The 26,837-nt window shown below is 62.0% G+C and overlaps 3 protein-coding genes across 8 annotated transcripts; 1 reads left to right on the top strand and 2 right to left on the bottom strand.

Annotated features, from left to right (window-relative positions):
- Positions 1-3,987: 3,987 nt before the first annotated feature.
- Ier2 (immediate early response 2) lies at positions 3,988-6,240 on the bottom strand. Its single transcript, XM_042670708.1, has one exon. The coding sequence runs from the start codon at positions 5,308-5,310 to the stop codon at positions 4,636-4,638; it is 675 nt and encodes a 224-aa protein (XP_042526642.1). The 5' UTR covers positions 5,311-6,240; the 3' UTR covers positions 3,988-4,635.
- A 784-nt stretch (positions 6,241-7,024) lies between these two features.
- LOC122100254 lies at positions 7,025-13,132 on the top strand. 6 transcript variants are annotated; one of them, XR_006146143.1, is made up of 5 exons: positions 7,025-7,284; positions 7,582-7,917; positions 8,208-8,260; positions 8,620-8,989; positions 9,310-9,799. XR_006146143.1 is itself a non-coding variant. In XM_042670588.1 (4 exons), exons 1-4 carry the CDS (start codon positions 7,057-7,059, stop codon positions 12,852-12,854), a joined length of 633 nt encoding a protein of 210 aa, XP_042526522.1. In that variant the 5' UTR covers positions 7,025-7,056; the 3' UTR covers positions 12,855-13,132. The 6 variants fall into 6 exon arrangements, 2 of the variants coding, with proteins under 2 accessions (XP_042526522.1, XP_042526521.1); XR_006146145.1 differs by lacking the exons at positions 8,620-8,989; positions 9,310-9,799 and adding an exon at positions 12,839-13,132 and having other exon boundaries at positions 8,193-8,260; XR_006146144.1 differs by lacking the exons at positions 8,620-8,989; positions 9,310-9,799 and adding an exon at positions 11,180-11,212 and having other exon boundaries at positions 8,193-8,260.
- On the bottom strand, positions 11,881-26,482 carry Nacc1 (nucleus accumbens associated 1). Its single transcript, XM_042670586.1, has 6 exons — positions 26,372-26,482; positions 15,179-16,093; positions 14,825-14,998; positions 14,445-14,550; positions 14,273-14,370; positions 11,881-14,076 (listed from the first exon to the last, which is right to left on the bottom strand). Exons 2-6 carry the CDS (start codon positions 16,083-16,085, stop codon positions 13,814-13,816), a joined length of 1,548 nt encoding a protein of 515 aa, XP_042526520.1. The 5' UTR covers positions 16,086-16,093; positions 26,372-26,482; the 3' UTR covers positions 11,881-13,813.
- Between the last annotated feature and the right edge of the window lie 355 nt (positions 26,483-26,837).

The raw sequence follows: 26,837 nt of genomic DNA, 5'->3' as shown, positions 1-26,837 counted from the left end.
GCTGTGGGGAGAGGGGCGTGGCCCGGGCTTCATTTGCATGCCCCGCCCCGGCCGTGATTGACATGGGAGGCTCCGCCCCGCGCGTTGCCTAGTTACTCCCGGCGCCCCGCCCCTGGCACACACCGCCCCAGCGGGGTTCAAGTCCGGCTGCGCCCGGCTAGGAACCAGGCCGGGCCCGTGTGGTCCCGCCGCCGGCCCGTGGAACTGGGTGAACCGGTCGGGCTGGTCCCCACGGGTGGCCCGGCCCGGCCCTTGGGTTCCGCCCGGCTGGTTAAGGGGAGGGGAGGAGACCTGAGAATCCGGTCAGGGCTGTCCCCGATCCCGGGCCTCTGAGCCTCCAAGGAAGGGTCCAGCCCAGAGCGCAGAGGAGGGGACAGCGGGAAACCCGGAGCAGGGCCCGAGCGGCGGCTCCCGCCTGTCACCCCTGCTGCTCACTCAGGAGGCTGCCATCTGAGGGTCCAGGTTTGAATCAGGCCAGGGCAGGAAAGTCCACAAGACTCCTGTCCAACTAACCGGCCAAAGGCCAGACGTGGAGATGAAGCTTCTGAGCACCCACTTCTGCGAACAATAAAAATGAAACAGCCAATGAGAGCAGAGCTGGAGGCCCTGAGTTCAAACCCCAGTTCTGACACACACACACAAGAAAGAGAGGTGTTGGAAGTATGGCTCAGGTGGTCGAGGGCCAGCCAACCAGCGAAAGCATCAGACAGGAGCCCAGATCCTGATCTCATCCAAAAGAAAGGAAAAACAGCAGTTGTGAGAGATGTGTGTGTGTGTGCGTGTAGCAAATGCAAAGTCCCTGTGATTAGGAAGCATAGATGTTAAAAGTAGGTCAGTGGGGCCAGAGAGCTGGATCTGGCAGGTTGTAGATAAGACAGGACTGTCTACGCAGAAGTGTGTGTGTGCACACGGCGCTGTGGTTGAAACGCAAGGACTCTACCCTCTTCCATCCAATTGTATTTAACTGGTTTAATAAATTACCTAGAATCTCACTTGGCTTTCTGCTCAAGCCTGGCACTCACTTGAGCCATAGCTCCACTTCTGGCTTTTTTCTTTTTTGGCTTGTTAGTTGGAGATCAGAATCTCAAGGACTCTCCTGCCCAGACTGACTTGGAATCACAATCCTCAAATCTCAGCCTCCTGATTCACTGGGTTTATAGGCATGCAATGCCATGCTTGAAAATGCCTGCAACCTCACGCCGACTACTGCTTCCCACAGTGCATGGTGAACCTTGCTTTGTTAGTCTCTAAGTAGATTGAGTGATTACCCAGTAGATGAAGTCAAAGATAAATAATTAGATGAGTGTGGTTGTTTCACAGATAAGACCGAAATCCTGACCCTGAATCGCTGGATGTTTGGGGAGAATGTATTTTAAGGGCTGAGGTGAAGCCATTCTATTAAATGAGAATAAATTAAGCATTCAGGGACTGGGTGCCACTGGGGTATAGAACTTGCATCTCAACCCAGGTCTGGTGTTCAATCTCCAGCACCACAAATAAATAAATGATCATGAAAGACTTTGGCTTGGGGTAGAATTATATGAATGAAAATTCAGGCACCAAATCCCTCTCTCTCTCTCTCTCTCTCTCACACACACACACACACACACACACACACACCTTTCAGCAGTGGGAGATTGGAGGGATATTTGATGAGGTAACCAAAGAAAGTTTTCTCCAAGGGGTGACTTTTCTAAGGATGTGCCAGTAACTGGGGCTTGAACTCAGGGCCTTGTGCGCTTCCTTAGCTTTTGGCTGATTAACTAGAGTTTCATAGACTTTTCTCCCCAGATTGGCTTTGAATCGCGATCCTCAGCTCTTAGCCTCTTGATTAGCAGGGATTATGGGCATGCATGAGCCATCAACACCTGACCTAGCAGGTGACATTTCACTCAAGCCCCCAAGGGAGAAAAGACTTACAGGGAAGAGGACTGGGAGCCCTAGAAGCAGCAAGTGCAAAGGCCCTGGGGCTGGAAAACACTTGTGGAATTCTCCCAGCAGAGTGGCCCCGGTGTGGAAGGGATACGCAGGGGAACTGGGAGAGACAAAAGGGTGTAATTTTGTGCTTTATGAGCTCTGTGAATCTGGCTGCCTGGCCTGGGGAGGGAAATGGCAGGGTGGGAGCCACCAGCTTCTTCAATCTGGCAGCTGAGACACAGCCCAAGGGCCAGGAGATGGGGGAAAAAACTTATCATGGGGTTAGCAGTTAAGTGGACTGCTTGATTACTTTTCCTTTACATGACTTACCTCCTCTGTCTCTCCCTCACCCCCCCCCCACCAGCTTGACCATTATTATTATTATTACCCCTCTTTCCCGTGCTGAGGATGGAGCCCAGAGTCTGCAAGTGCTCTGCGCCCCAACCACATCCCTGGCCCTCAGCCCTTTCCAGGAACCAAAGAGACAAGAACAATTACTGTCCCCAAACTGCAGCCCGGGAGAGGTAAAGCCACACAGAGAAGGGGTGCATTCATGCTCCCTGTGCGGTTCAGGGGCGGGGTTGTCGCATGGTGTGAGTGGGTGCCAGTCCTGTGGCCTGAAGAGTCTATGAAACTCTGGTGAACCAGCCAGACGCTCCACATGGAGCTGTGATTCTAGTGGCACAGTGCCCGTGTGGAGGGGGGAAAGCTAAGGGAGAGCACAAGGCCGGAGTTCACACACAAGGCCGGAGTTCACACACAAGGCCCAGAGTTCACACACAAGGCCCAGAGTTCACACACAAGGTGGGTGCCTGGTGACTTTGTGTTCGAGGCTAGTGTTCTACCACTTGAACCACAACCCCACTTTGGCTTTTTGTTTTGGCCAGTGGTAGGGCTTGAACTCAGGACCCAGACGCTGCCCCCTGAACTCTTCCTGATCAAGACTCAGCTCTACCACTTTGAGCTACAGCAGCTCTTCTGGTTTTCTGGTGGTGATAATCTCATGAACTTTGCAGCCCAGGCCGACCCAGAACCAGACCTCAGAGCTCAGCCTCCTGAGTAGCTGGGATTCAACAGGCGCCCGGCCTCTTCTGGATTGTTTGGGGGTTAACTGGACATAAAAGACTCTCCTAGACTTTCCTGTCTAGGCTGGTGTCGAACTGTGGTCTTCGGGTGTCAGCCTTCCCTGGGATGACAGGCCTGTGTGGAGATGGGGCGCCCCCGCCAGGGGCGAGGTGGGGGGTGTCTAGTGGGCATCCCAGGGCCGGGGCAGCCGATCTCTTGGCTGAGCCTAAACTGAAGTTGATGTCCTGGGTGGAGACTGGGGGGGGGGGGCGTCCCGCGGGGTACAGGGCGCGGGTGGTTTGCTCGCGGCGATGGGGGGGGGGGCTGGTCCGCGACGGCGCGGCGGGCGCCCCCCTTCCCCTCCCCGCGGGCCCGGCCCCAGCGGCTTCCCGCGGAAGGAAGGGCCCGCGGTTCCTGTGACAGGATGCGGGAGGGGCCCAGACCCCCCTCCGCCCCTGGGGTGATCGTGGGTCGGTCACGGTGTCTGGCGCCGAGCTCCCCACCCCCACCGTCTCCCGGGGAGGGGCTCGGAGCCGGAGGCCTGGGGCAGAGCTGGGGCGGGGCCCGTCTCCCGCGTGCTCCGAGGTCAGCTCCCCGCGGGGTCGCGGCGTCCCGCACCTGCGCCTCCTTTGTCCTCGGGAGCGCGCGCCCCGCCCCGCCCCGCCCCGCGCCCCCCCAGCCGGCCGGGCAGAGCGGAGCTGGGTCCGCCCAGGCCCATTTCACAGACGGAGAAACCGAGGCTGCCAAGTCGCCTCCCGCCCCGAGCCGCCGTGCGCTCAGCCTCGGTCCCGAGCTCAAGTTGAGAGGGTCCCCAATTCGGACAGGGACGCCCCCTCCCCGCGAAGTGGGGAGGACGGCGCCACCCACGCGGCCTGGGTGGAGACGGGGCGGGTCCCGCCCCACCCACGTGGTGGCCGGTCGGACGGGGGGGGGGTCCCCGCGAGTCACCCCGCCCCTCCGCGCCGGGGAAGCCAGGCAGACAACGGACGTGTTTCATCCAAACCGCTTTTATTTTCCCGGCCGACCGCCAGGCCCGCGGAGTTCGCACCGATCGGCCCCCCCCCCCCCCCTGCTCCTTCCGGGCTCGGGGCGGGTCACGCGGGGGCCCCTCGCCCCGCCTCCCGCCGCAGCGGGGGAGGAAGGAGAACGCGGTCCGCGGGCGGCTGGGTCCCCCGCGGGCTCCCGGGCGCAGGGCTGAGCCCCGGCGGCCGCCCCGCGGGGGCGAGGTGACCAGTCACTTCCCGGTCCCCCGGGGCGGGGCCCGCGGCGGGCTCGGCCCGGGCTGCCACCAACAGTAACGAAGTCCGGTCCTGAGCGGACAGAAGGACGCGGCCGCCCCCGGCAGCACTGGGGGCGGGGGGGGGGGGGCGAGGCCCGCGCCCCGGTCCCTGAACACGGCACCTGTGGGCGGCGCCGCCGCGCTCGGCGGAAGGCGCCCGCGCCCCCGGCTCCTCGGGCGACGAGGCTCCCCCGGGGCCGAGTCCTCCGGCGGGGCGCGATTCCTCGCCAGCCCGGGCGGCGGCTCCTCTCCACGGCTCCCGGCGGCGTCCGCGGCCTCCCCGCACCCGGAGGCCTCGCGCCCCCGGCTCTGCGCGCTCGGGTCGCCCGACGGCTCGGCGCGCGCTCTGGGCTCCGGCAGCGGCGCCCCGATCCTCAGAAGGCCACGACGGCGCGCACCAGCACGTTGAGCATGCTGTCCGCCGGGCGGCAGGCCGGCGGGGCCTCGCACGCGGGCGGCGCCGTCGGCGAGGCGGCGGGGCTGCAGTTCAGGAGGCCGGAGAACCGCCTCTGGAGGACGCGCGCCAGGTTGGGGAAGGCGCCCTCCGCGTGGGCCGGCGGGGGCTGCAGACGATCGGGGACCGCCGCCGCCTTCCCCTCCTCCTCCCCGCTGTCCAGACGCGCCTTCTTGCTGGGGACCAGCCCGGCGTCCCCGCAGTCGCTCAAGCTGCTGCTTCGTCTCTTGCGACTGACTCTGGCGGGGCGCGGGTCACCGCGGACCGGGGTCTCCGCGGCTCGGGGCGCCTCTTCCTGCGTGTCCATGGGCTCCGGAGAGGGCGGCTCGCCGTCGGGGGGCGCAGCTTCCGCCGGGGCTTCGGCTTCCCGCGGCGACGGGAGCAGGCGAGGGTCCGGGGAGCCGGCGGGATTCGGGCAGAGCTCGGGCTCCGGCGCGTCCACCTTGGCCGAGAGGTAGAGCTCCCGCGCGCTGCGCATGACCAGCGACAGCTGCAGGCTGCGGTGCAGGCGCAGGCCGCCGCGCTGCAGCCGCGAGTGGTACATCTTCCACACCGACAGGGTCATGATGCGCTGCGCCTCCTTCTGCACTTCCATGGCTGACGGGCCGTCGAGGGCGGCGAGAACTCCGCGAGACAAGACGGGGATCCCAGGCAAGCGGACACCACAGTCAGCCACACGGCGACGCACGCGACCAGGCGGCTCCAGACGCTCTGCCCCGGCGCCGGCCACCGGAGCCCTTTTATACCCACCATGACGTCACGGGGACGCCACGCCCAATCAGAGGGCCGCATCCGGGCTTTCCAAGGCGTCGTGGCCAATTACTCCTTAAAGCGACAGGGTGATATTTACCCTCCGAGAGCGGGAGGGGGTTCACGCGGACGCGGAGCTGCGCCCGGCACGAGCCCGGCACACACCGCGCCTGCAGCTCTCGGGTGGAGGCTGGTTCTGAAAAGAGCCACCGAGGCCCCCGTTCTGGGGCCCAGGGGAGCGGGTGGGGGCTCAGGGGCCACCCGGGTGTGGAGGTCGCCTGGGGAGGCGCCTGTGTGTGGCAGGCGGGAAGTCTCCAGAAAGCACCCGGGAAAGACCCGACTTGCAGGCCGTGTCGGTTCCCCTCTGGGTGGCAGCTGCGAGGATCGCAGCCGTCTAGGGAAGGTCTTCCGGCTTCGGGAGTGCTTGCCACGTTTACCGTGCACGTACGACGGGCCAGATCCCGTCGAACTTCTGCTTTTTGTCCACCTGTCTCCCGTCCGCTCCGCGGGGAGTCCGTCGTGTCTGCTGCTTGTTATTTTTTTGTTTTTTTCTTTTTCAGTGGGAAAATCGACGCGATCGCTCCCACATTTGGCAAACGGAAGAGCGAGCTGCTGGGGGGAGGGTGCGAGGACCCCCGAGCTCTTCGGTCTCCACGAGCCGCCGGCCCAGGCCGTTCTTCCTTGTTTGGCCATGGTTAAGGGTTAGGCGCCAGGCTCTGGCTGGCTCGGCGGGCAGCGGATATCCGCAGACCCAGGAGCACATCCTGCACAGCCATTCCCCGCCCTCCCCCCGCCTCGCCCCCCACCCCAGCTGCCCCAAGCATCCTCTTCCGCCCCGTCCCCCCAGCTCCCCCCGACCTTCGCCAGCGCACCCAGAGACGACACCGTCCGGGTTCCAGCGCGCAGCCGCCCCCTCCCCCGACGGCGGACAGCCCCGCGCTCCGCCCCCGCCCCGGGGAGGGGGCCGGAGTTGGTGTTGGAGCTGGAAACCGATCTTCCAGGTCCCACCTTCGGCCTGGAGCTCCCCAGCATTCCGCTCCCAAAACAACTTCATTCCAGTGGCGGGGGGCGGGGGGGGGCGGGGAATGCAACTTGGTTCCAAACGGCTCCATTGCTTTGTGGTGCGCGCGCTTTAAGGGATCCCCCCTCCCCCCACCCCGGCGCGTAGAACCTTCCCGCCAAGGCAGCCCGCAGACTTCCAGGGCTAAATTTGGAAGTAGTGACGCAGGGCGGGCGGCGGAGCTGCTTCCGGCTGCCCAAATAAGGACAGGGGCCGGGATCGCCCTAGAGGGTGGTGCGAGCTTCCGGGGGCGGAGCCTCGGTCTCCGGACACGCCCCGCCTTCCTCGCCCCCCGGGCTTCTCAGGCCGGCTGGAGTCTGGGGATTCCGGGCCTAAGTCCAGCGATCCGGGTAGGGAAAAGACGCCGGCGTCCCCTTCCTCCCCCCACCCCCCCGGCTACGACCCGCGGGGGCGACCCCCCCCCCCCAACCCCTTCAGCCATTCTGGAGACTTAGTGGCATCCCCAGCCCAAAGCAATCTGTAGGAACCCACACAGCGATTGACACAAAACTTGTCAAGACTCCCCAAGACATGCCCTCCAACCCCCGGCTGGGATACCGGGCACCCCACTTTCTTTCACCCACCCCCACAGAAGTACTTTCCCGGAGGTTCCATGCCGGGAGACTATCATACTGCAGGTGGCCCTCCCCGGACGGAGCGCGCACGCGCACGCGCACAGGCGGGGGACTCTCCCGGAGGCCACCTCCGAGCTCCCCCACATCTCCACCCACGAACCTCGGGCTGGAACCCCGATTCTGTGTAAGTAACGTTAATTCGAGTCTACAAAACCTCTCTGCACACTGTGAGCCTCGCAGGCAACTCCGGGGTCCCCGCTGCCCTCACGGCACAGTATCCCGTTTACAGGAAAAGTGAGCAGAGCCCAGCAGAAGCTCCTTCGAGGAGATGGGGCGCCCCGCTCCTCCGTAGGCCGCCACCCTCGGGGGACCCTTGGCTGGAACGATCTCATAAGGACGGGACACCGGTGGCCAGCTCGGGGTTCAGGGATTCAGTGAACCTCTGATCAGCCCCTTCCTCAGCTCTCACACTTCTTTACAGGATGCCGTAGTCATACGTTGCCCCCGAAGGGAACTTGGAGGTTGTGCGTCTTCAGTAATGGGGAAGGGCGCTGAAAATCCTAGCTCTCTTTCTGACGGAACTTACACTCTGGCCCCTGGCGAAAGCTACCCGGAGGAGGGGCGCGGTGCGCACACCGGAAGTCACTCTTGCCCACAACAAATATGGCTGCAGAGGAGACGGAAGCGCCCACACTTCAGCGCCTCTCTCTCCCCTGGCGGCCTCGCTCTCGATGGTGGTGTGACCCGGGGACCGGCGGGCGGGGACGCGATCGCCGGGACGGACGGACGAGCTGTCGGGGGATTTGTCTCGAAGAGGGTGAGTGACGGTGCGGGGGGCGGTGCCAGCCGGTGTCGGGGTGGCAAGCCAGAGCGTGCCGGGGAGTCTGGGCACCGCTGCCGGCGTGGGCTGCGGGAAGGCGCGGGGCGTGGGACCAGGAGGACCTGGGGGAGCCCAGGGGAGGGGTGCCACGGGAGAGACCCGCTGCGAGTGACAGGCAGGAACGACTTGAGGGGTGGAGGGAATGGGGGAGGTCCTGGAGGGGCAGGGGGGCATTGGACCTTAAGCTTTGACCCTTAACCTTTGACTCCCAGCCCCATGCATTGTAGAGGCTAACCCGTGCAAGTTCAAGCTCGCAGCCCGGGACCTGCAAGACAGAAAGGTACTCGTGGTGCGCAAACGCGAGGCTGTCTCCCGGCCTGCCCCCCCCCCCCCCCCCCGCAATGTCGCACCTGCCCGCTCCACCTGCTCAGGGTCAGAGATGTGGATCTCTGATGTGTCCTGACCGGGCTGGCTTGGAACCCCGATCCTCCGGATTTCAGCTCCAGAATGGCTGGGGTTATGGGTGGAATTACAGGAGCCGGCCTGGAGCCCATCTTTTTTGAGAATGAGGAGGGAGAAATGTATCTTGGCTGGGATACACTCTTTTCTTTGCAATGTACTGGTTTTCCTCAGTGCGTGTGGGGGGGTGTCTATGTATAGCCTTTCTATTGACACATAGCTTGCATCCTTTTTCTCCAGGTCTGCACATGGTCTGAGTGGTTCCGCATCCACCGTCTGCTAGTCTTCCCTCCACCTGCCTACCTTAACCTACCCTTTCCCTCTTGGTTGCCTCTTTTTTTTGTACATGTGTGCCACTCTTGTAGCTTGAACTCAGGGCCTGGGCTCTGTCCCTGAGCTTTTCCACTCCAGGCCACCATTTGAACCACAGCTTCACTTCTGGCTTTTTGCTGATCAAGAGACCAGTCTCACCAGCTTTTCTGCTTCACTTACTTTCCAACTGAGATTCTCAGGTCTTAGCCTCCTGAGGAGCGAGGATTTCAGGCCTGAGCACCATCACCTGGCTTTGCCCATCTGTTCTCTACACATTAAGAAACATCAGCCCAGCCGGGTATGGACGTCAGTGGCTCATGCCTGTCATCCTAGCTACTCAGGAAGCTGAGATCTGAGGATCATGGTTCAAAGCCAGCCCAGGCTGAAAACGCTGTCATTTTTTTTTTTTTTTTGGTTGGTCGTGGGGCTTGAACTCTGGGCCTGGGCGCTGTCCCTCAGCTCTTCAGCTCAAGGTGAGCACTCTACCAATTGAGCCACAGCGCCACTTCCAGTTTTCTGGTGGTTCATTAGAGATAGGAGTCTCATGGACTTTCCTGCCCAGGCTGGCTTTGAACCGCCGTCCTCAGATCTCAGCCTCCTGAGTAGCTAGGATGACAGGTATGAGCCACTAGCACCCAGCTTCACTGTGTCATTCTTATCTCCGCTTAACTGGCAAGACCAGAAGTGGAACTGTGGGTCAAGTGGTAGAGTGCCAGCCTTGAGACAAAAAGCCAAGGGAAGAGAAGCACAGGCCTGGAGTCTATGCCCCAGTACTGGCACCAAAAGGAAAACAAAACAAAAAACCTAGCATGATGCTAGGCAGCAACGTGAAATGATTGCAAGATAACGAGAAGGCAAGGTTTACTAGCGCTTGGGTAGCTCGCTGATGCTCCCCAAGATGAGCTCATTCATCCATCCTTTACAACGAGGACAGGGGAGGGGAGAGGGGCACGGGACCCATCTTTGCCCACCTTTGGGGAAGTGGTTGCACCCTAGTCACACCGGCATGGATTGGCCACTCGCGTCCTGGGCCGCGGCCTCTCCACGCAGAGTCCCGCGTCCTGCCGCGACCTCGTGGGTGCCAGGGCAGCTCTGCTGCCTCTCCCTCCTTGGAAGAGCCAGCCAGCCAGCAGGCTTGCGTGGGGGGCCGGGGGGGGGGCCCTGGGATGGGAGGGGGAGGGTGACAGCCTGCGAAGGACCCTCGGGTCCCCCCCCCCATGATGCAGCTGCTCATGTACCAGCTGGACATGTTGTCTGGAAGCATCCAGGTCCTGCAGCGTGTCAGAGCATGTGGGGGAGGGGCTGGAGGAGCAAAGCAGGTCAGCCAGGACCTGGGGGTTGGCGTGGGCACCTTGGGTGGCCCCAGCTGGCTTGGGGGGGGGGGGCTGATGGCATCTTGGTTTTGGCAGCGCACTGGGTGGCTGTGCTCGGGAGATGGACCGCTTCACTGGCGGGTGGACCGGGTCCTTGGGAAGATGGCCAAGGTGACCCGTGTGACCAGGGTGAGATGGGGGGTGGGGTGCTGGGTCCCCGTGACTTTTGACCCTTTTGTTCTCAGATTGGCCACTGTGCTGTGCCATCACGGTGCCATCTGACAGTGGCTTTCTTAATTGTCCTGCTCTTTGCCTCTTGACGGGTCCGGGCTGGGGTCTGCTCCCTGCCCCCACTCCCCCAAGGAAAAGGGAGTGGGGCTTGGAGCGCCCGGCCGGCTGTCAGCCACAGCCAGTGGGACACTCGTCTCCACCCGCCATGGGTCCGGGGTCAAAGGTGCTTCGTGGGGGAGGGGGATGGCCTGCCTAGACCCCAAAGGCATTCTCCCTGTGCCTTCTCTACGTGCCAATTTGCAAATCAAACTCTAACCTTTGTAGACGTGTTCCTGCTTGTGTGCTGGCGCAGGGAAGGCAGGTGCTTCCACTTTAGCCACAACTCCACTTACAGACTTTTTTTTTCGTGGGTCGTGGGGCTTGAACTCTGGGCTTGGGCGCTGTCTCTGCGCTCTTCAGCTCCAGGCGAGCACTCTATCGCTTGAGCCACAGCACCTCTTCTGGTTTTCTAGTGGTTTATTGGAGAGAAGTGGCACTGTGGTTCAAAGTGGCAGAGCACTGGCATTGAGCAGAAGAGCTCAGGGACAGTGCTCAGGCCGAGTTCAAGGCCTGCAGCTGATAGAAAAAAGTCCCGTGGATTTTCCTGCCTGGACTGGCTTTGAACTGTGATCCTCAGATCTCAGCCTCCTGAGTAGCTAGGATTACAGGCACGAGCCACTGGCACCCGGCCCACTTATAGCCTTTTACTGGTTGGTTGGAGGTAAGAGTCTCACAGATCTTCCTGCATAGGCTGACCTCAAACCGTGACTTTGATTTCCAGTTCTGCTCCTGAGTAGCCAGGATTACAGGTGTGAGCCCCTGGCGGGCTCAGCTTGTGTTTCTTTCATAAGGTGGGTGGGGTGACTACAAACTTAGAGCCACACCTCTTTTTGTTTGTTTCCTAGGTGTGGGGTCCCAGGGCTTGAAGTCAGCCTAGGGCTTGAACACTGCCTAAGACTTTGTGCTCAAGGCTGGTGATCTACCACTTGAGTCTCAGCTCTACTTATGGCTTTTTTGGTGGACTGGAAGTAATTGTCTCAGGAACTTTCCTGCCCAGGCTGGCTTCAAACTGCTATCCTCAGATCTCAGCCTACTGAGGAGCATTACAGGTGCGAGGCACCTGACTCCCTCCTGACAGCATTGTTAACCCTTGGCACAAGCCCAGCGGCATTCAGCGCTTTGAACCTGAGGTGGTTTCTATCTCATGGTTCCAGCTGCGTGAAACACTACTGGCTGAGCTTGGTGGCTCCCTTTTGTAATCCTACCTGTGCAGTGGGTGGAGACAGAGCGCCTTGGCTCCAGGGCAGCCCAGGTGGAAGAGCTGGCAGGACAAATGCTCAGGTGCCAACAGCCCAGACACCCACCAAAAACGCCACCCAGGACAGCACAAGCCAAGCGCTGAGCACCAGCCTTGAGCGCAAGAGCTCAGTGACGAGCTGGGGCCATGAGTTCAAACCCCAGGATGGACACACGGACACGGACACACACACAAAGCGTGTGGCTTGTCACAGACCTCCCTGACCCAGCTCCGGAGGGAGAGATGGCAACAGCAAGGTGGGAGCTGGGGTGCCCCCGGCGCCCCCCAATGAGCGGCATGCAGCAGGGCTGTTACAAAGGCGTTTAGTTTATTCTGGTCAGCATCGCTGAGACTCTGGTTCACATTTCCAACGCGCTCCTCTCCTTACAGTAGTTAATGTGCAATCTCACTGGCGCCGCGGGGCGGGGAGGGCGGGAGGGGGGTGTTGGCACTCCCCGGGCAGGTGGGCAGCCTGGCCCAGGGAAGAGAAGGTGGGTGCTGGGTGCGAGGGCGGCCAGCGAGGCGGGGAGGGCCTACAGTCGGCTAGACGGGGTTCTCCATTTTAGTCTTTCCTGGCTGCCGGGGGGGAGGGGGTGTGTGTGAAGGGAGGGGGGCACCATGCAGCTCAGAAGGGGGGCGCAGCTGGCCACTGGGAGGGGCGGGGGGTGGGTGCAGGGGTGGCTCCGGGGGTAAGGCACAACCCTGTCTTTGGCTCTCCTAGCACGGAGTTTCCTCCCCTGCACCCTCCACCGCATCCTGGGGCCAGGAGCACCCCGGGGTCCCCACGACAAGTGGGCTGTGCCTCCCACCCAGCCCGGCACTGCAGGGGCTCGGAGGGCTGGACGGGCAGGAGGACCCCCCCCACTGCCCCCGCTAAGGCCTGGGAGGGGGGAGCCCCTGCCTCTTTTGGGGGTGTCTACTCCGCAGCCCGCCCCGCGGCCTGCCAAGTGAGCAGGATTTTGTGCTTTGGGATCAGCCGGGGGAGGGTGCGACTAAGGTGCTTGTGCTTTAGCTGGGGCGTCCACCCCCCCTCAGGCCACCTGGGGCTGTGGTGTTGGGGCCCCAGCCAGCCCTGACACCCCACCCCCATGACAAGTGGACACCAGGGGACCCCGCCTCTCAGTGGGGTGGCTGCAGCCGAGGGCAGGTGGGAGCTGAGGGTGGGGGTGGCGGGGGCACCCAGAGATGAGGAAGCAACACTCAAAGGGAGGGAATTAAGAATTAAGAACAAAAACAAAACCCCAAAACAAAACCAAAAACCCCACAGCCCTCCGTTCACATGAAGACTCCAAGCGCCGAGCCCTGGCTCTGGGAGGGCGGGAAGAGAGGAATGGAGAGAAGAGCCAGGAACGATCGAGAGCAATCCAGGTGGGCTCAGCCAGCCGGGGGCCTGCGGTGGCCCTCGGCGCCCTGGAACTCATCACTGAGTGGAGGGGAGCTGGGGACCCACGGAAGCCGGGGGGCAGCACCCCCCGGGCACGCACACATTCAGCCCTGGCCTGCCTCGCGCCCCGACACAGTCCCGTTGGTTTGAAAAATAAAAGGAAATCTTATACTTCAATATTTCATTCGCTAAAAAAATGTCTTAAAAAGTATGTACAGGGGGCGGGGGCGGGGGCCGGGCCCCGCGGGCGGGCGGGCCGGGCGCCCCAACCCTGGTCTTACCGCCCTTCCTACGGCGCCTTTCTCAACTCGAGCCGTCTACCCACGCGGGCCCGCGGGCACGGGAGGCCTGTCCTGCCGCCGAGACCCTCCCAGAGCCGGAGGCTGCGGGGGTTTCCGCACGCTGGGGGCACAACTGGCCGCCTGGGGGGTCACCCTAGGGTTCGTGGGGGAGCCCTCCCCCAGCTGCCCCGCGGAGGGAAGGACCCGGGGGATAGGAAGGCGCTTTTGGAGACTGGAAGCACTGGGAGGAGGTGGAGGGTCCTGAGAACCCTGGTCCCGAGTCCCAGGGGGCTGGGGAGGGGGGGGGCAGCGGTTCTCCCCCTCCCCCCAGGCCCGCCCCTCCCTGGGCGGGCCTGGGGGGCCCAGAGCCTCCCACGCCCCCCCCCAGCCCCCCACCCGCCGGCCCCGGCTCGCAGGGGAAGGGGTGGTGGGATGGGAGGCAGAGGGGCCGGGAGCATGCAGCGCCCCCCGAGGGTCCTGGGGAGGGGCAGACAGTAGCTCGTGACCAGGGTGGGCGGGAGTGGCGGGAGGGGTGTGTGTGGCGCCCCCCCCACCGCGGGGTCCCCCGCACCCCGGGTTACTGGAGGACCTCTGCCGAAGGGCCGGCCTCGCCGTCGTGGCTGGCCGTCTCGAAGCTGTGCTCCATGCCCATCATGTCGGGCTCCATCTTGCCCGAGTCGCCGATGAAGCTGCTGTAGGCGTCGCCCTCCGCCAGGTGCAGCGGCTTGGCCTTGGGCATCCAGCTCTTGCGCACCACGCGCCGGGCGTTGGTGCACATGTCGGCCGCGATGGCGTTCATCTCGCTCTCCTTGAAGTTGGGGGCGAAGTTCTGGCAGTAGTCTGCGGGCACAGGGCGGCGGCGCGGGCTCAGGCCCAGACCTGGCCCTGTGTGCAGCAGGGACCGCAGGGCCGGGCCGGGCCCCGCCGGACGTGGGGGCGGCGGCGGGCTGCTGGCTCCGCCGCCAGCTCCCTGCCCCCCTCGGCGCTGCCCCCCGTCCAGCCCCCTCCCCGGCCCGCGGGGGCCGCGGCCACTCACACTTGACGGCGTGGAGGACGCGGCTGTCCAGTGGCTTGCGTCTGGGGTCGTTGGTGGACGAGCGGATGCCCGTGCCGCAGCTGTTGGCCAGCGTGTTCCTGGGGGGGCGGGAGTGAGCTGGGAGGCGGGAGGCGGGCCCCGCCCCCGCCCGGGGCTCTGGGGAGGCGCTCACCGGTCAAAGAAGGAGGCCAGGAGCCGCCGCAGCAGGACCTTGTGCCGCGTGCCCGCGCTGACGTGGCAGTTCATGAGCTGCGCTCGCGTGATGTACACGTTGGTGCCTGCGGGGGCCGGCCGGGGTCACGGCGCGCCCCGCTGCTGCCCCCGCCTCGCGCCCGCCCCACCCGGCTCAGGGTCCCGGCGAGGACCCGCGGGGCTCGGACGGGAGAGCTCGCCCCGGCGGGGCGGGAAGGACGTCCCCAGCTCCCGGCCTCAGGGCCCATGATTCACCCCATCGAGGTCTCACTGCGCAGCCCGGGCTGGCCTGGGCCTCAGCCCCGGGCAGCGAGGCTGCGGAGCCCCGGGCCCGCCCCGCCCCGCCCGCCGGCGCCGCACCTGTCACCAGCTCCAGCTTCTCAGAGGGGTCGCCCTCGTCGTAGAGCTTCGGGTGGCAGCGGTTGCCGATCTGGTTGATGAGCTCGGCGGGAAGAGACGCTAGGTCCTGCCGGACCCGGATGCGACTGCGGGACTCGGGAGCCACCTGCTCCGGGAGCGCCTCCACCTTCTCGGCTGCACAGAGCGGTGTGCGCATGGGTGGGGTGGTGGGGGGGGGGGGGTGCACGAGCGCGCATGCGCGCAGGGGGCGGGGCGGGCGCGCGAGCGCGCAGGGGGCGGGGCGGGGCGCGCGAGCGCGCAGGGGGCGGGGCGGGCGCGCTCTGCAGGCGGGCGCGCATGCGCGCAGCAGCTCACCTGTCTGGCCGACGTTCATCATGCTGTACATGGTGTACATGTTGCAGATCTGCCGGTACTGCTCGTCGGTGCCCTCCTCGCCCGCGTCCTCCTCCTCGTCCTCCTCGTTGTGGTAGGAGCCGGGGCTGTCGCTGGTGTAGGCGCTGGAGGTGCCCGGGCTCGTCCGCTCCGACGTGCTGGGCCCGCTCATCACACCTCCGGCCGCCGCCGCCGCCGCCACCGCCGCGGCCGCCACCGGGGCCGGCTGGGGCGTCCGGCTGGAGGCCAGGTCCGGCGTGGAGAACTTGGCCATCTTGCGGCTGCCATTGCCGCCCGCGCCGGCGCCCCCGGCCTCCTTCTGGCCGCTGTCCCACAGCCGCTTGGCCACGGGGGTGCACTGCACCGAGTCCGACTCCTGCTGCTCCGTCTTCACCCGCGACACGAGCGGCAGCGGCGTGCTGCAGGCCGGCCAGCCCGACGTCTGCGCCACCGGGCTCTGCGGCTCCGACGACGGGGCCTCCTCGGCGTGCAGGCCTTGCGAGTCGCAGCTCGGGGAGCTGACCTTGAGGAAGAACTCGGTGCCCTTCTCCATGATCTCCTGGATCTGCAGGAAGCCGGCCGTGTAGATGAGCAGGAACTGGTCGCCCATGTTCATGCTGAGGCGGCCCGTGTAGCAGAAGGTGAGGATCTGCTGGAAGGACTGCGGCTGCACGGCGGCCGGCAGCTCCACAACCGCGCTGCGGCTGCTGTTGAACAGGTCTCGGAAGTAGGAGCTGCTGGCGGCCAGCACGGCGCGGTGGGCCTTGAACGCGTGGCCCTTGACCACCACCGACACGTCACAGTACAGGCCCTGCAGCCGCTGCTCGTTGAGGCACTCGAGGATGCTGTTGCCGAAGTTCGGGATCTCCATCTGCAGCGTCTGCGCCATGGCGGCCGCTGCGGGCGGGGACAGGGAGAGACAGGGCACACGGGGATCAGGCAGCTGGGACCGGAGCCCTCCCGCACAAGGCCTGCCCCATATTCTGCGGTTCCCCCTGGGGTCTGCGGAGGCACCCGGGGTGTCAAGACTGGGGTGCACATGACCCTTCATCGAAGCTACCGGGCCTCTTCCAGTGGGCCTTTTTGTCTTTGGTGGTTGTACTGGGGGCTTGAACTCTGGGCCTCGTGGTCTTACTCTGCTTTTTCACTCACGGCTGGCCCCTAGCTGCATGGAGCCAGAGCTCGGCTTCCAGTTTGGTAAGCTAGAGGTCATCAAGCGTCTCCTGGCCGTTCCTGCCTGGGCTGGCTCTGAACGGCCATCCTCGGCACCTGTCTGTCCCTTGCAGACATGATTGTTTTCCTGAATCCTTTCAATCCCGGAAACGTATCTGGGGGTGTGCTAGGCCTGGGTCCTAAGTCATTGTGCATGCTCAGCAAGCACGCTCACCACTGAGCCACGACCCACGTGGCTGGGTGTGTGCCGCGTTGGCTGGGAGGGGATGGAACGCACGGACGCGGAGAGCCCGAAGTGCTGTCGAGTCAGCAAAGCTACGAGGGCGCCAGATGGCTGGGATCAGCCCCTGGCTGCCAGGAAGGCTCCTGAACCCCCCATGGCACCCATGTGATACAGACCACCCAGCCAGGGTCCCTGTGCGGGTGCCTGCCACCTCTGGGCATTACCCAAGACAGACATCATCTCGAGCACCAGACCCTGCCGCCCTGGCTTGGCTGGCTTCTGTATACAGGCAGGTAAGGTACGCATGCGCAGGACTGCTTAGTGTCCCCAGATGGGAAATCCAAGCCTGGCCGGGGGAGCGTAAAGTGGGGCAGGCAGCCACGTGGGAAACCGGCCTCAAGTTCCCCCAATGGCCAGACACAGAACTGCCACCGGATGCAGCCATGGCTCTGTTAGGAATGAAACCCAACGGGAAAATGGTGCTGAAGCAGTGGAGGAAAGCTACACGCATCTGCTCAACGGGAGCGTTTTCAAAAATGTGACAGCCAGACAGTATGATCTGGTCAGGAAAAAAAAAGGGTGACCCACACCACAACACAGACATGCTTGAAGATTAAGGACTGCAGCGCGCAGCCGCAGTTACACGCCACGGCAAACCCAAACCGGCAATGGGCAAATCCAACAGGATGGCATAGGCAGTGGCGGCCAGTGGGCAGGAGCACTAGGGGCGGCTTAGGACCAACGGGCACATAATCCAACCATCACCGAAGGATTCCCAGGGCAGTAGCTATGTAACTAAATTTATTAAAGCCCACTGAAATGGCCCTGTGGCTCACACCTGCAATTCTAGCTACTCAGGAGGCTGAGATCTGAGGATCATAGTTCAAAAACACCCTGGCCAGGAAAGTCCGTGAGACTCTTATCTCCAATGAACCACCAGAAAACTGGAAGTGGTGCTGTGGCTCAAGTGGTAGAGCCCTTGCCTTGAGCTGAAGAGCTGAGGGACAGTGCCCAAGGCCCAGAGTTCAAGCCCCAGGACCACCACCACCACCACCACCACCACCAACAACAAAAGGTCCAGAGATTCAATCTTCAAAATAATCAGAAAAAACCCAGGCTGAAGGTATGGCCTGGTCGGAGAGCTCAAGGCCATGAGTTCAAACCCCAGTGCCACCAAAACCACCAACCCAGGGCAGAGCTGGTGCCACAGACAGAAGTACCTAGGTAGGAAAAACACTCTCACCACTGGCAACAAGTAAATAAACAAACTGGGCATAGTGGCCCCCTACCAGAGACGAAGGGCAGGGGGCCACCGGCAGCCCTAGCCCCTCTCCGGGATAGAGGGGTTTTCCCAACGCAGAGGGCGTCCCCCAGCCTGATCCAAGGCCATGATGCGGTTCCCATGACCACCCAACAGCCACTCAACAAATATTTGCCAAGTGCTGCAGGACGCTGGGCGCTGTCTCTGGGGCTCACCATCTTGTGTGGACACGACTATCTCCACGCGGCCACCCACACACACCCATGTGCTGTGGCACTGGTCTGGGGGGGCGGGGGCGGGCCCAAACAGCCTTGGTGTACCCTACATCAAGAACTTGGTTTCGCCCAATTCTCACAGTGGAGCCCTAGGGCTCAAACCACCATCTGTTCACTAAGGTCTCCCCATGCGTGCCTGGCACCCCCAAACCTGCAAAAGCCCCTGCCCCAAGTTCTAGCCCTCCTGCTAGAACTTTACAAGCGCTTTGCACACAGCTCCATCCATGAGGGCCCTGCCCACCCACACAGGCCGAGCTGCTGTCCCCTCCACTCCTCCCCGCCATGCGAGCCCCCAAGACGCCCCCCCCCCCCCCCGCTGCCAGTCACCCGCAACTCCCCAAAGCCCAGCAATTCGGGATGTGCCTTTGTACAGGTCAGCTCCTGAGAGGTCACCGCTGTGTCCCCTGCTCCTAGGGCCAGGCTGGGCACCATGAGCACTTGGCAGCTGTTGTGGGGTGCAATGGCACCCGCCCCAAGCTACTCAGGGGGCTGCAGTAGGAGAAGCACTTGAGCCCAACAGCTGGAGGCCAGCCTGGACCACACAGACTTCTTAAAAACTTTCAACTAGGGGCCTGGGAAGGTGGCTCAGTGGTAGAGTGTTTGCCTTGCATGCCTGAGGCCCTGGGTTCGATTCCTCAGCACCACATAAGCAGAAAAATCTGGAAGTGATGCTGTGGTTCAAGTGGTAGAGCGCTCGCCTTGAACTGAAGAGCTGAGGGGCAGCGCCCAGGCCCAGAGTTCAGGCCCCATGACCATCCAAAGAAAACAAAACAAACAACTTGGAGGCTGGGAAGGTGGCTCAGTGGTAGAGTGCTTGCCTAGCATGCATGAAGCCCTGGGTTCCATTCCTCAGTACTACATACACAGAAAAAGCAGGAAATGGCGCTGTGGCTCAAGTGGTAGAGCGCTAGCCTTGAGCAAAAAAAAATCTCAGAGATGGTGCCCAGCCCTGAGTTCAAGCCCCAGGACTGGCAAAAAACAAAAAACAAACTTGCAACTCTGCCAGGCACTGCTGGCTCATGCTTGTAATCCTAGCTGCTCAGGAGGCTGAAAGTTGAGGATCACAGTTCAAAGCCAGGAGGGCAGGAAAGTTGGTGAGACTCTTATGTCCAACTAACCACCGAAAATTGGAAGTGGCACTGTGGTTCAAAGTGGTGGAGCACTTGAGCAGAAAAGATCAAGGACAGGGCCCAGGCCCTGAGTTCAAGCTCCACCACCAACAAAAACAAAAAACAGTTCCAACTCTATGTCTACGATGGGAGCAGAAGCCACGCCGGGGTGCCGGGGCCTAGATGACTGCTCATTACGCTGCTCTTGGCTGTGGCAGGGACTGGCAGGGGGGCCCCTGTCTCTGTGGGAAGACAGCCCCCACCCCCCACCCCCCAGCAGAGGCCAGGCGGGCAACAGACGTGAGGCTCCCCTGATGTGGTTCAGCGGCAGTGTTTGCCTAGCATGGCAAGGGGTCCACCCAAAAATGCCAAGAAAATAAATAAATACACAAAACACAGCCAAGCACTTGGAAGTCTGATGAGGACAACTTGAGGGTCCAAGGTCAGCCTTGTCCCAAAAGAAGGAATAGAGAGGCCATCAGATCGCAATGGCTCCATCTGAGTGGGAAAAGAGGCTCTTTTTCTTTTTGGTGTTGGTACTGGGGCTTCAACTGAAGGCTTCCAGCTCTACACTTGAGCCATACCTCTAGTTCCAGCCTTTCGCTGGTTCACTGGCGGTGATGAGTATCACAGACTTTCCTGCTCTGGCCCGGGCTTGGAATCCTGATCCTCAGCTCTGAACATCCTGAGCAGCTAGGATGACAGGTGTGAACCACCAGGGCCCAGCTGGGAAGATGCTCTTATAGAGGAGGTCAGGGGGAGTCTAGAGGACACGAACAGGGTCCCGATCCCTCAGCAGACACTCCATGTGGGGTTGGTGTTCTGATCCTGGACTTCCCGCCGTGTCTGCTGGGGTGGGGGGTGTGGCTGAGCAGGAGAGCACCTGCTTGGTACTGCACAGGCTAAGATGCAAGCAGCAAACTGCAAGTGTCCCACAAGGCAAGGCCCTGGCGGTGGTGCCAAGGTGGCCCCAGCCCAGCAGGGGTGCTGGTCCCAGGCCGGCCCTGCAGACTCCGCACAAGAGATGTGAAGAGCCAAGTAAACTTGTGGGTCCTTGCCCTTCATATGTCATTTCTGGGTAGTGCTGGGACTTGAACTTGCGAGGTGAGGCTACCTACCACTTGACCCATGCTTCCCAGACAGGCATCTGTTTTTTTTCTTCTTCTTCTTCTCCTTGAAAGGCTGTCATTCTACCCAGCCTACCCGGCCAAGGCCCACTTCACCCACATCAGCATCAAACGTCAGCTCTGCCCGTTTGAATGACCCAGTCTACGTATGCAATGCCCAAGAAGCCAGCTTTCTTTTTTCTTTTTTTTTGGGTCCGGTCGTGGGGCCTGAACTCTGGGCCTAGGCGCTGTCCCCAGCTCTTCAGCTTAAGGCTAGTGCTCTACCACTTGAGCCACAGCACCACTTCCGGCTTTTCTTTTTGCTTATGTGGTGCTGGGGAATCGAACCCAGGGCCTCAGACATGCAAGACAAGCGCTCTACCACTGAGTCACCTTCCCAGCCCGAGAAACCAGCTTTCTAGTTACATTCCACTCCAGAGGGCGTGCCTTCCCAAAGAGGGCAGTGGAAACAAGAGCAAGTGCAAAGGCCCTGAGGTGACACTGGTTCCCTCCCGTAAAGGGAAGGAGGCTGGTGGAGGTGAGGGAGGGTGGATCTACTGGGGACAGGGCTTGCTGAGAATGTTCAGGGCTATGGCAGGAATTGAGAATTTGAATCTCAAGCCTGGTCCAGAGATGTGTCCCTGTTGTCCCAGCTATTCAGGAGATTGAGGTAGGAAGATCACTTGAGCCCAAGAGTTGAGTACCAGTACCAGCATAGAACATGGAGTAATACTCTGCCTTAACAAAACACAACCAAACCGAAAATCAAGCACTACCTCCACCACCACAACCACCCTAGTACCACTAAAAAAAAAAAAAAAAAATCAAGAACCCCCAAGGATACTAAGATCCAGATGGCCGAATCTCTAAAAATTGGCAGAACATTTGTACAGCGTTCTATAGGAACTTTTTTTTGGGGGGTGAGGGGGAGAGGCTTAGGGCTTGAACTCTGGGTTCTGACTCTGAGCTTCTTTTGCTTGAAGTTACAGCTCCACCACTTAAGTTGTCACAAAGCCACTCCAGCTTTTTCTGAGTAGCTTACAGGAGTTAAGAGTCTCATGAACTTTCCTGCCTGGGCTGGCCTTGAGCTGCAGTTCTCAGATCTCAGAACCCCCCCCCCTCCCCCCAGTCTCTAGGATGAGCCCCAGGTCATAGGAACTTTCAAGTTCCTCCTGAGGGGATGGAAGCCAGGCCTGAGGGTGTGTCATGGAATGTTCTACTGCCGAGCCACACACAAGGCATCTCAAGTCAATTTTTTTTCCGGTTGCTCTGTGCTCTTGCTTGGCGTCTTCACTCAAGGCTGGCTCCCTACCACTTGGGCATGGCTCCATTTTGGGCTTTTTGGTGGTTAACTGGAGGTAAGAGTCTCATGGGCCTTTTTTTTCCCCCGGGCTGGTTTTGAACTAAGGTCCTTAGCTCTCAGTCTCCCGAGTAGCTGAGATTACAGGACTGATCCAATAGTGCCTGGCTACTTTAAACCATCTTTAGGTGACATGTTGTCTAACGTAAATGCTGCACGCCTGTAACTCCAGTGTTCCAGAGGATCCCAAGTTTGAAGCCGCCAGCGGCGCTACATAGGAGACAAGGAACAAAGTCCGTGCAGGACTAAAGCTGTGGCCCAGCGCTAGAGGGCTTGCCTAGGGGGTGTGCAAGGCCCTGGGCTCCCTCCCTAGCACTGTAAAAACACAGTCATTACAGGAGTTTAATACAGGAGCTTTGGACTGTGATTGAATGGGCCGATGGAGACCCTGGGGAGATGAGGCAACAGCACCGTATTTACCAAGTGTCTCCTTCCTAATAATGCCTCTGGGCTTCATCCAGTCTTCCATCTATAAAATGGGCACAGGCGCAGGGAACCAACAGGTCAGGTCTGGCATCCTACTACTGAGGATCACAGTTCAAGGCCAGCCCCCTTCCCCCCACGGGGAGTTATGAGAAGCCATGTCAACCGATGACAAGCTGGGTAGGGTGATATATCTGGGTCACATTAGCTATGATGTCAATATACACAGGAGGATCATGTACAGAACGCCCCTTGCAAAAAGTAACACTCTGATTATTTCCAACCTAGCAAGGAGAAGCCCTGAGGCCAAACACCAGGGGAGGGAGGGGCTGCCAAATGCTCAGTGTCCAGGCAGCGCCCCCTCCAGGGCCCCCAGCGTCGGACAGCGCCACGTCCTGACTCGGCAGACACCCCAGCTCTCTCCGCACTGCCACCCTTGGCCCCCCCCCCCCCCCCCCGCCGAGTTTGGTGAGGGGCTGCCCCACCCTGGAAAGCCAGCAAGGCCTAAGCATTCCCCACATGACCCCCACTTAGCAGATGGGAAAACCCAGACTCCTAGCTGGGTCTCAGGCGGCATGAGGCACAGAACTCACCTCTGCCCACTACTGCGAGGCTCCCCCTCTGCCCCGCCCAGAAGCCAGACACAGCCGACCCAATCAAACACCCAGCACCGACCCTCCACTCATCACCTCTACCACCTAGCCCAGTACCCACTCCAGCCTGCCGCCCAGGCCAGGGCCACCTCACAGCGGCTGTCCAAGGAAGGCTTTCACCAAGGGGACACAGGACAAACGGGGGGGGGGGGGTAACCTGGGCAGCTGGGGAGACTAGAGGAAAGGGGCATCTAAAGTAGGGACAAGTGTGTCACACAGGGATAGCAGCTAGAAAGACTGAAATGAGCTCAAAACTGGACAAGGAGCCAGGTGCTGGTAGCTACTCAGGAGGCTGAGATCTGAGGATCACGGTTCAAAGCCAGCCTGGGCAGGAAAATCTATGAAACCTTTTTTTTTTTCTTTCAGCTATGGGGCTTGAACTCAAGGCCTGGGCGCTTTCCCTGAGCTCTTCTGCTCAAGACTAGTGTCTACCACTTTGAGCCACAGCACCATTTCCGGTTTTCAGGTGGTTCACTGGAGAGAAGAGTCCCACTAGACTTTCTTGCCCAGGCTGGCTCTGAGCCACCGTCCTCAGCAGATCTCAGCCTCCTGAGTAGCTAGGATGACAGGCGTGGCCCATGAGACTCTTTATCTCCAATGAACCACCAGAAAACTGGACTGGCGTTGTGGTTCAAGTGGTAGAGTGCTCTCCTTGAGCAAAAGAAGTTCAGACAAAGAGCCTAGGCCCAGAGTTCAAGCCCCAGGACCGACAAAAACAAAAAACAAAGCAACTTAGACAAGTGCTCGGAGCAGTCAGGGAAGGAAAGGGTGGGCAGAGGGGAAAGGGGGGCTACCTCTCGGGGTTCACTGCAGACCACCACCTCCGGCATGGCTCGGGTGTCCCTCTTGGGCCTGCCAGACTCCCTTTCTGTCACCCACTCTGGTGATCATGGACTCCGGGGGCAGCCCCCCCCCATCCCATGCCTACAGCTGACCCCTCTGGCTGCCACTTGCATTCTGACCTCCAGGCCACCCAGCAGGAAGCCCAGCCGGGCTCTCCCTACCTGCAGGTGGCAATGAGGTGCGTGTCTGGGCCCCGCTGGGTCCAGTCTCACTCCTATCCTCGCTAAGACAAAATGTTTCGAGCACTTAGCAGGAGCCTGGCACACACTCAATACGAGCTTTGAATGCGTTGTCCTGTGGCCTGGAACCCCCTCCCCCCCAAGCAAACTTACTATTCAGATCATGGCTCTCCCGGAAGCCTCCCTGACCACCCCCTCTGCCACGGGCCTCTGCCTCCTGCCGGCCTCACACCCAGCTCTGCATAGGGCAGGGAAACAAAACTGTCCCCTTGGGCCAGGCACTTGTCCCATGTGCCTGTGAACCCCAAGTTCTTACTGCAAAGTGGTCGGCTTCTGCTCTGGCCCAACCACCTCTTTGCCTGTCCTTGGTATCCCCACTCAGGGACAGGCCTGGGAGCAGGGCTGCGCAGCCTATGCTCCATCAGGCAGCCATGGCCCAACCAGACAGGAGATAAGGTCCTCTATGCATTCAGTTCAGACTCAAAAGACAAGGGCAGCATCAGAGGATGCAGAGAACAAAGGCAAGTGCAAAGGCCCTGGGGTGGCAGTACAATTACCACTGAGGAGGCGAGGGGGGCAGTGGGGAGAGTGGGCTCCCTGGGGATGGGGCTTCAAGGAACAGCAGTCATAGCCACAGACCAGTTGTGGGAAGGGAACAACCTGCAGGGGTCAAGCTCTCAATGAGGGGCAGCTGGCCCTGCCCCCACTCCTCTCACAACTAAGAGGCCAGCAGGGCCCAGGTGCTGGGAGGGGAGGTTTGCAGGAACTACTGGGCGACACAACAAGCCACCACCAGACTGAAGAACCAGCAGCTACCACTTCACCCAGCCGCCTGCCGCTCCTGTCTCAGGTGCTAAGGATCTCAGAGCCCACGAACACTGTGCTCACAGCCCTGCCATGAGTCCAAACAGAACAAGCAGCAGGCAGCCTGGCAGGCAACCAGCTTCCTGACCCCCTGGCCTCGCTGCTCCCACGGGGAAATGGGAGAGAAGAGGGGCCCAGGCTGGAGAGAAAGAAATGCCCATTGCTCCAGTCCCCGGGGACACCAGGGAATGGCAGCTAGCCTGTCTGTGAGGGGACTGTCACCCCCTCCAGGAAGGACATGACAAAAGGCCTGGGCCAAGAAAAGTCCCAGGAGGGAACTGGCGAATAGGAGCCCCCCCCCCACACTCATGTCCCCAGAGAACAAACTTGTCCAGGCCACTCGGGGTTTGATCTGAGGGTAAGTCACCTCGGCTTTTTCTTCTGGACTAGGCAAGGTAGCTCCCTATAGGGCTTGGTCCAAGAAAGACCTCAGAGGAAGATCCCAGGACTGGAAACCCCAAAAGGTTGGGCCAGGTAGTAGGGACCAGAATGGATTCCCTCTGGCTCTACCTGTGGACACTCTCCCCTCCCCCAAAAAATCATATCTGCAAAGTTCTTCATCTCCAAGGCCCACAGAACTCAGGCCAGTGAGCTCACGCCTGGAAGGCTACTATGGAGATGAGGAGGTCGCTTCCCATGTACTAAACCCGAGTTTCCAGGTTCCAATCCCCCGAAGTGGGGCGAAGAATTCAGGACTCCGGATTCCTCCATTCTTGAGTTTCTGCAGGGCTCCTGGGGCGGGGGTGGGAGGGAGGGCCGCCGAGACCGGAAACAAGATGCCCGAGGTAGGTGTGCGAGTCCCTGTCCCCAGCTGCCCACCCGGGCGGCCGCCCACCCGCAGCCTTGTGCCTGCCTGCCGGCGGACTGGCAGAGGCCTGGGAGATGACGCGTAGGAGGAGGGACAGCGCCCTCCCCCCCGCAGCGCGCGGACCCCCGGTGTGGCCAGGGTGTGCGGCGACACATCTCGGCATTTCTGTTCCGGTCACACTAGTTTTTCTCGACTTGTTCCCACATCCTCAGCCCGGCTCGAAGGCCCAGCCTGGGCATCCACACAGTCCCGAGCCGTACCTGATCGCTCCCCGCCATCTGCCAGCCCCCCCCCCCCCCCCGCCCCATCTCCGGGCCCTGACCTCACGTGACCCCCGGCAAACATCCCCGGTATCGCCGATCCGCCCCCGGCCCGCGCTGGCTCCGCCCCCGCCCGCCAGGCCCCACTTCCGGGGCTTCTCCGCGGCCGCCCCCGGGGCCTGTAACCTGACCCACCCACCTCCCGCGGGCCGGACGGTACCTGCAGGCCCCGCCCCGCCCCTCGGGCCGCGCGCCGCCGCCTCCCCTCCCCCCCGGCCCTCCGCACTTCTCCCTCCCCCGGCCCAACTTCCCGGGACCCCCCCACCTACCCCGGTTCCCGCCCCCCCCGAGTGTGAGTGAGGGTGCGTGCGTGCGGTTCGGGGGGGTCCCCGGCCCGGCCTCCGTCCCCCCCCCCCGAGGCCCGCGGCCGGAGGCTGGACGCCGCAGGCCGCCCGCGGTGGCCGGGCCTCCCCGCCCTCGCCGGCCCGGGCACGGGGCGGGCTGCGGGCCCGGCCCCTCCCCGGCCCGGGAGCCCCCTCCCCCCCGGTTCCCGCACGGCCCTCGGCCGGAACCTCGGATGCCCTCGGGCCGCCCCGGCGGGAGGAGGCCGGAACGGGGCCTGGGGCGGGTCGGCTCACCTGCGCCGTGGCCGCGCTCGGGGCGCTCCCGGCGGGCTCCGCAGCGGCAGCTGGGGCCGGGCCTGGGCCCGGGGCGCGCCCCCCTGCGCCTCGGCCTCGGCCTCCGCCTCCGCGGCCTCCGGGGCCTCCGCCTCAGCAGCAGCGGCAGCCGCGGCGGCCATTCATTGTGGGCCAGGCCGCCCCAGCCGAGCGCCGAGCGAGCGCACGCCGCGCCGCCGCCGAGCCCGGGTAGAAACGGCCCGGGCCCCGCCCCCGCCACGCCCCGGGACACGCCCCTTAGGCCGCGCTAGCCGAGCTCCGAGCGCACCCTCTCCTCACCAGCTGCGTCTGTTCCTCCCTTTGCCAGCTCAGGGTCTTCTCCAGTAGGTGGGTTCTGTAGACCAGACCTGCACCCCGCCATGATCTAGTCCCGTGATGACGGACAAGTCTCTGGCCTTCCCGAACTTTAGCTTCCTGTAAAATGAAA

Source organism: Dipodomys spectabilis, unplaced genomic scaffold (genome assembly GCF_019054845.1).
Source record: "Dipodomys spectabilis isolate Male_0828 unplaced genomic scaffold, ASM1905484v1 ptg000573l, whole genome shotgun sequence".
NCBI classification, from domain to species: Eukaryota; Metazoa; Chordata; class Mammalia; order Rodentia; family Heteromyidae; genus Dipodomys; species Dipodomys spectabilis.
Note: the sequence above shows the minus strand (reverse complement) of the source record. Positions and strands in the feature narration are given on the sequence as shown.

Coding starts and splice junctions, on each gene's coding strand:
- Ier2 (XM_042670708.1), bottom strand. CDS start 5,310: ATGGAAGTGCAGAAGGAGGCGCAGCGCATCATGACCCTGTCGGTGTGG.
- LOC122100254 (XM_042670587.1), top strand. CDS start 7,057: ATGCCCTCCAACCCCCGGCTGGGATACCGGGCACCCCACTTTCTTTCA. Junction 7,285..7,581: donor GGCTGGAACCCCGATTCTGT/GTAAGTAACGTT, acceptor ACTTCTTTACAG/GATGCCGTAGTCATACGTTG. Junction 7,918..8,207: donor GGGGATTTGTCTCGAAGAGG/GTGAGTGACGGT, acceptor CATGCATTGTAG/AGGCTAACCCGTGCAAGTTC.
- Nacc1 (XM_042670586.1), bottom strand. CDS start 16,085: ATGGCGCAGACGCTGCAGATGGAGATCCCGAACTTCGGCAACAGCATC. Junction 14,551..14,824: donor GAAGCTGGAGCTGGTGACAG/GTGCGGCGCCGG, acceptor CGGCCCCCGCAG/GCACCAACGTGTACATCACG. Junction 14,371..14,444: donor CTGGCCTCCTTCTTTGACCG/GTGAGCGCCTCC, acceptor CCGCCCCCCCAG/GAACACGCTGGCCAACAGCT.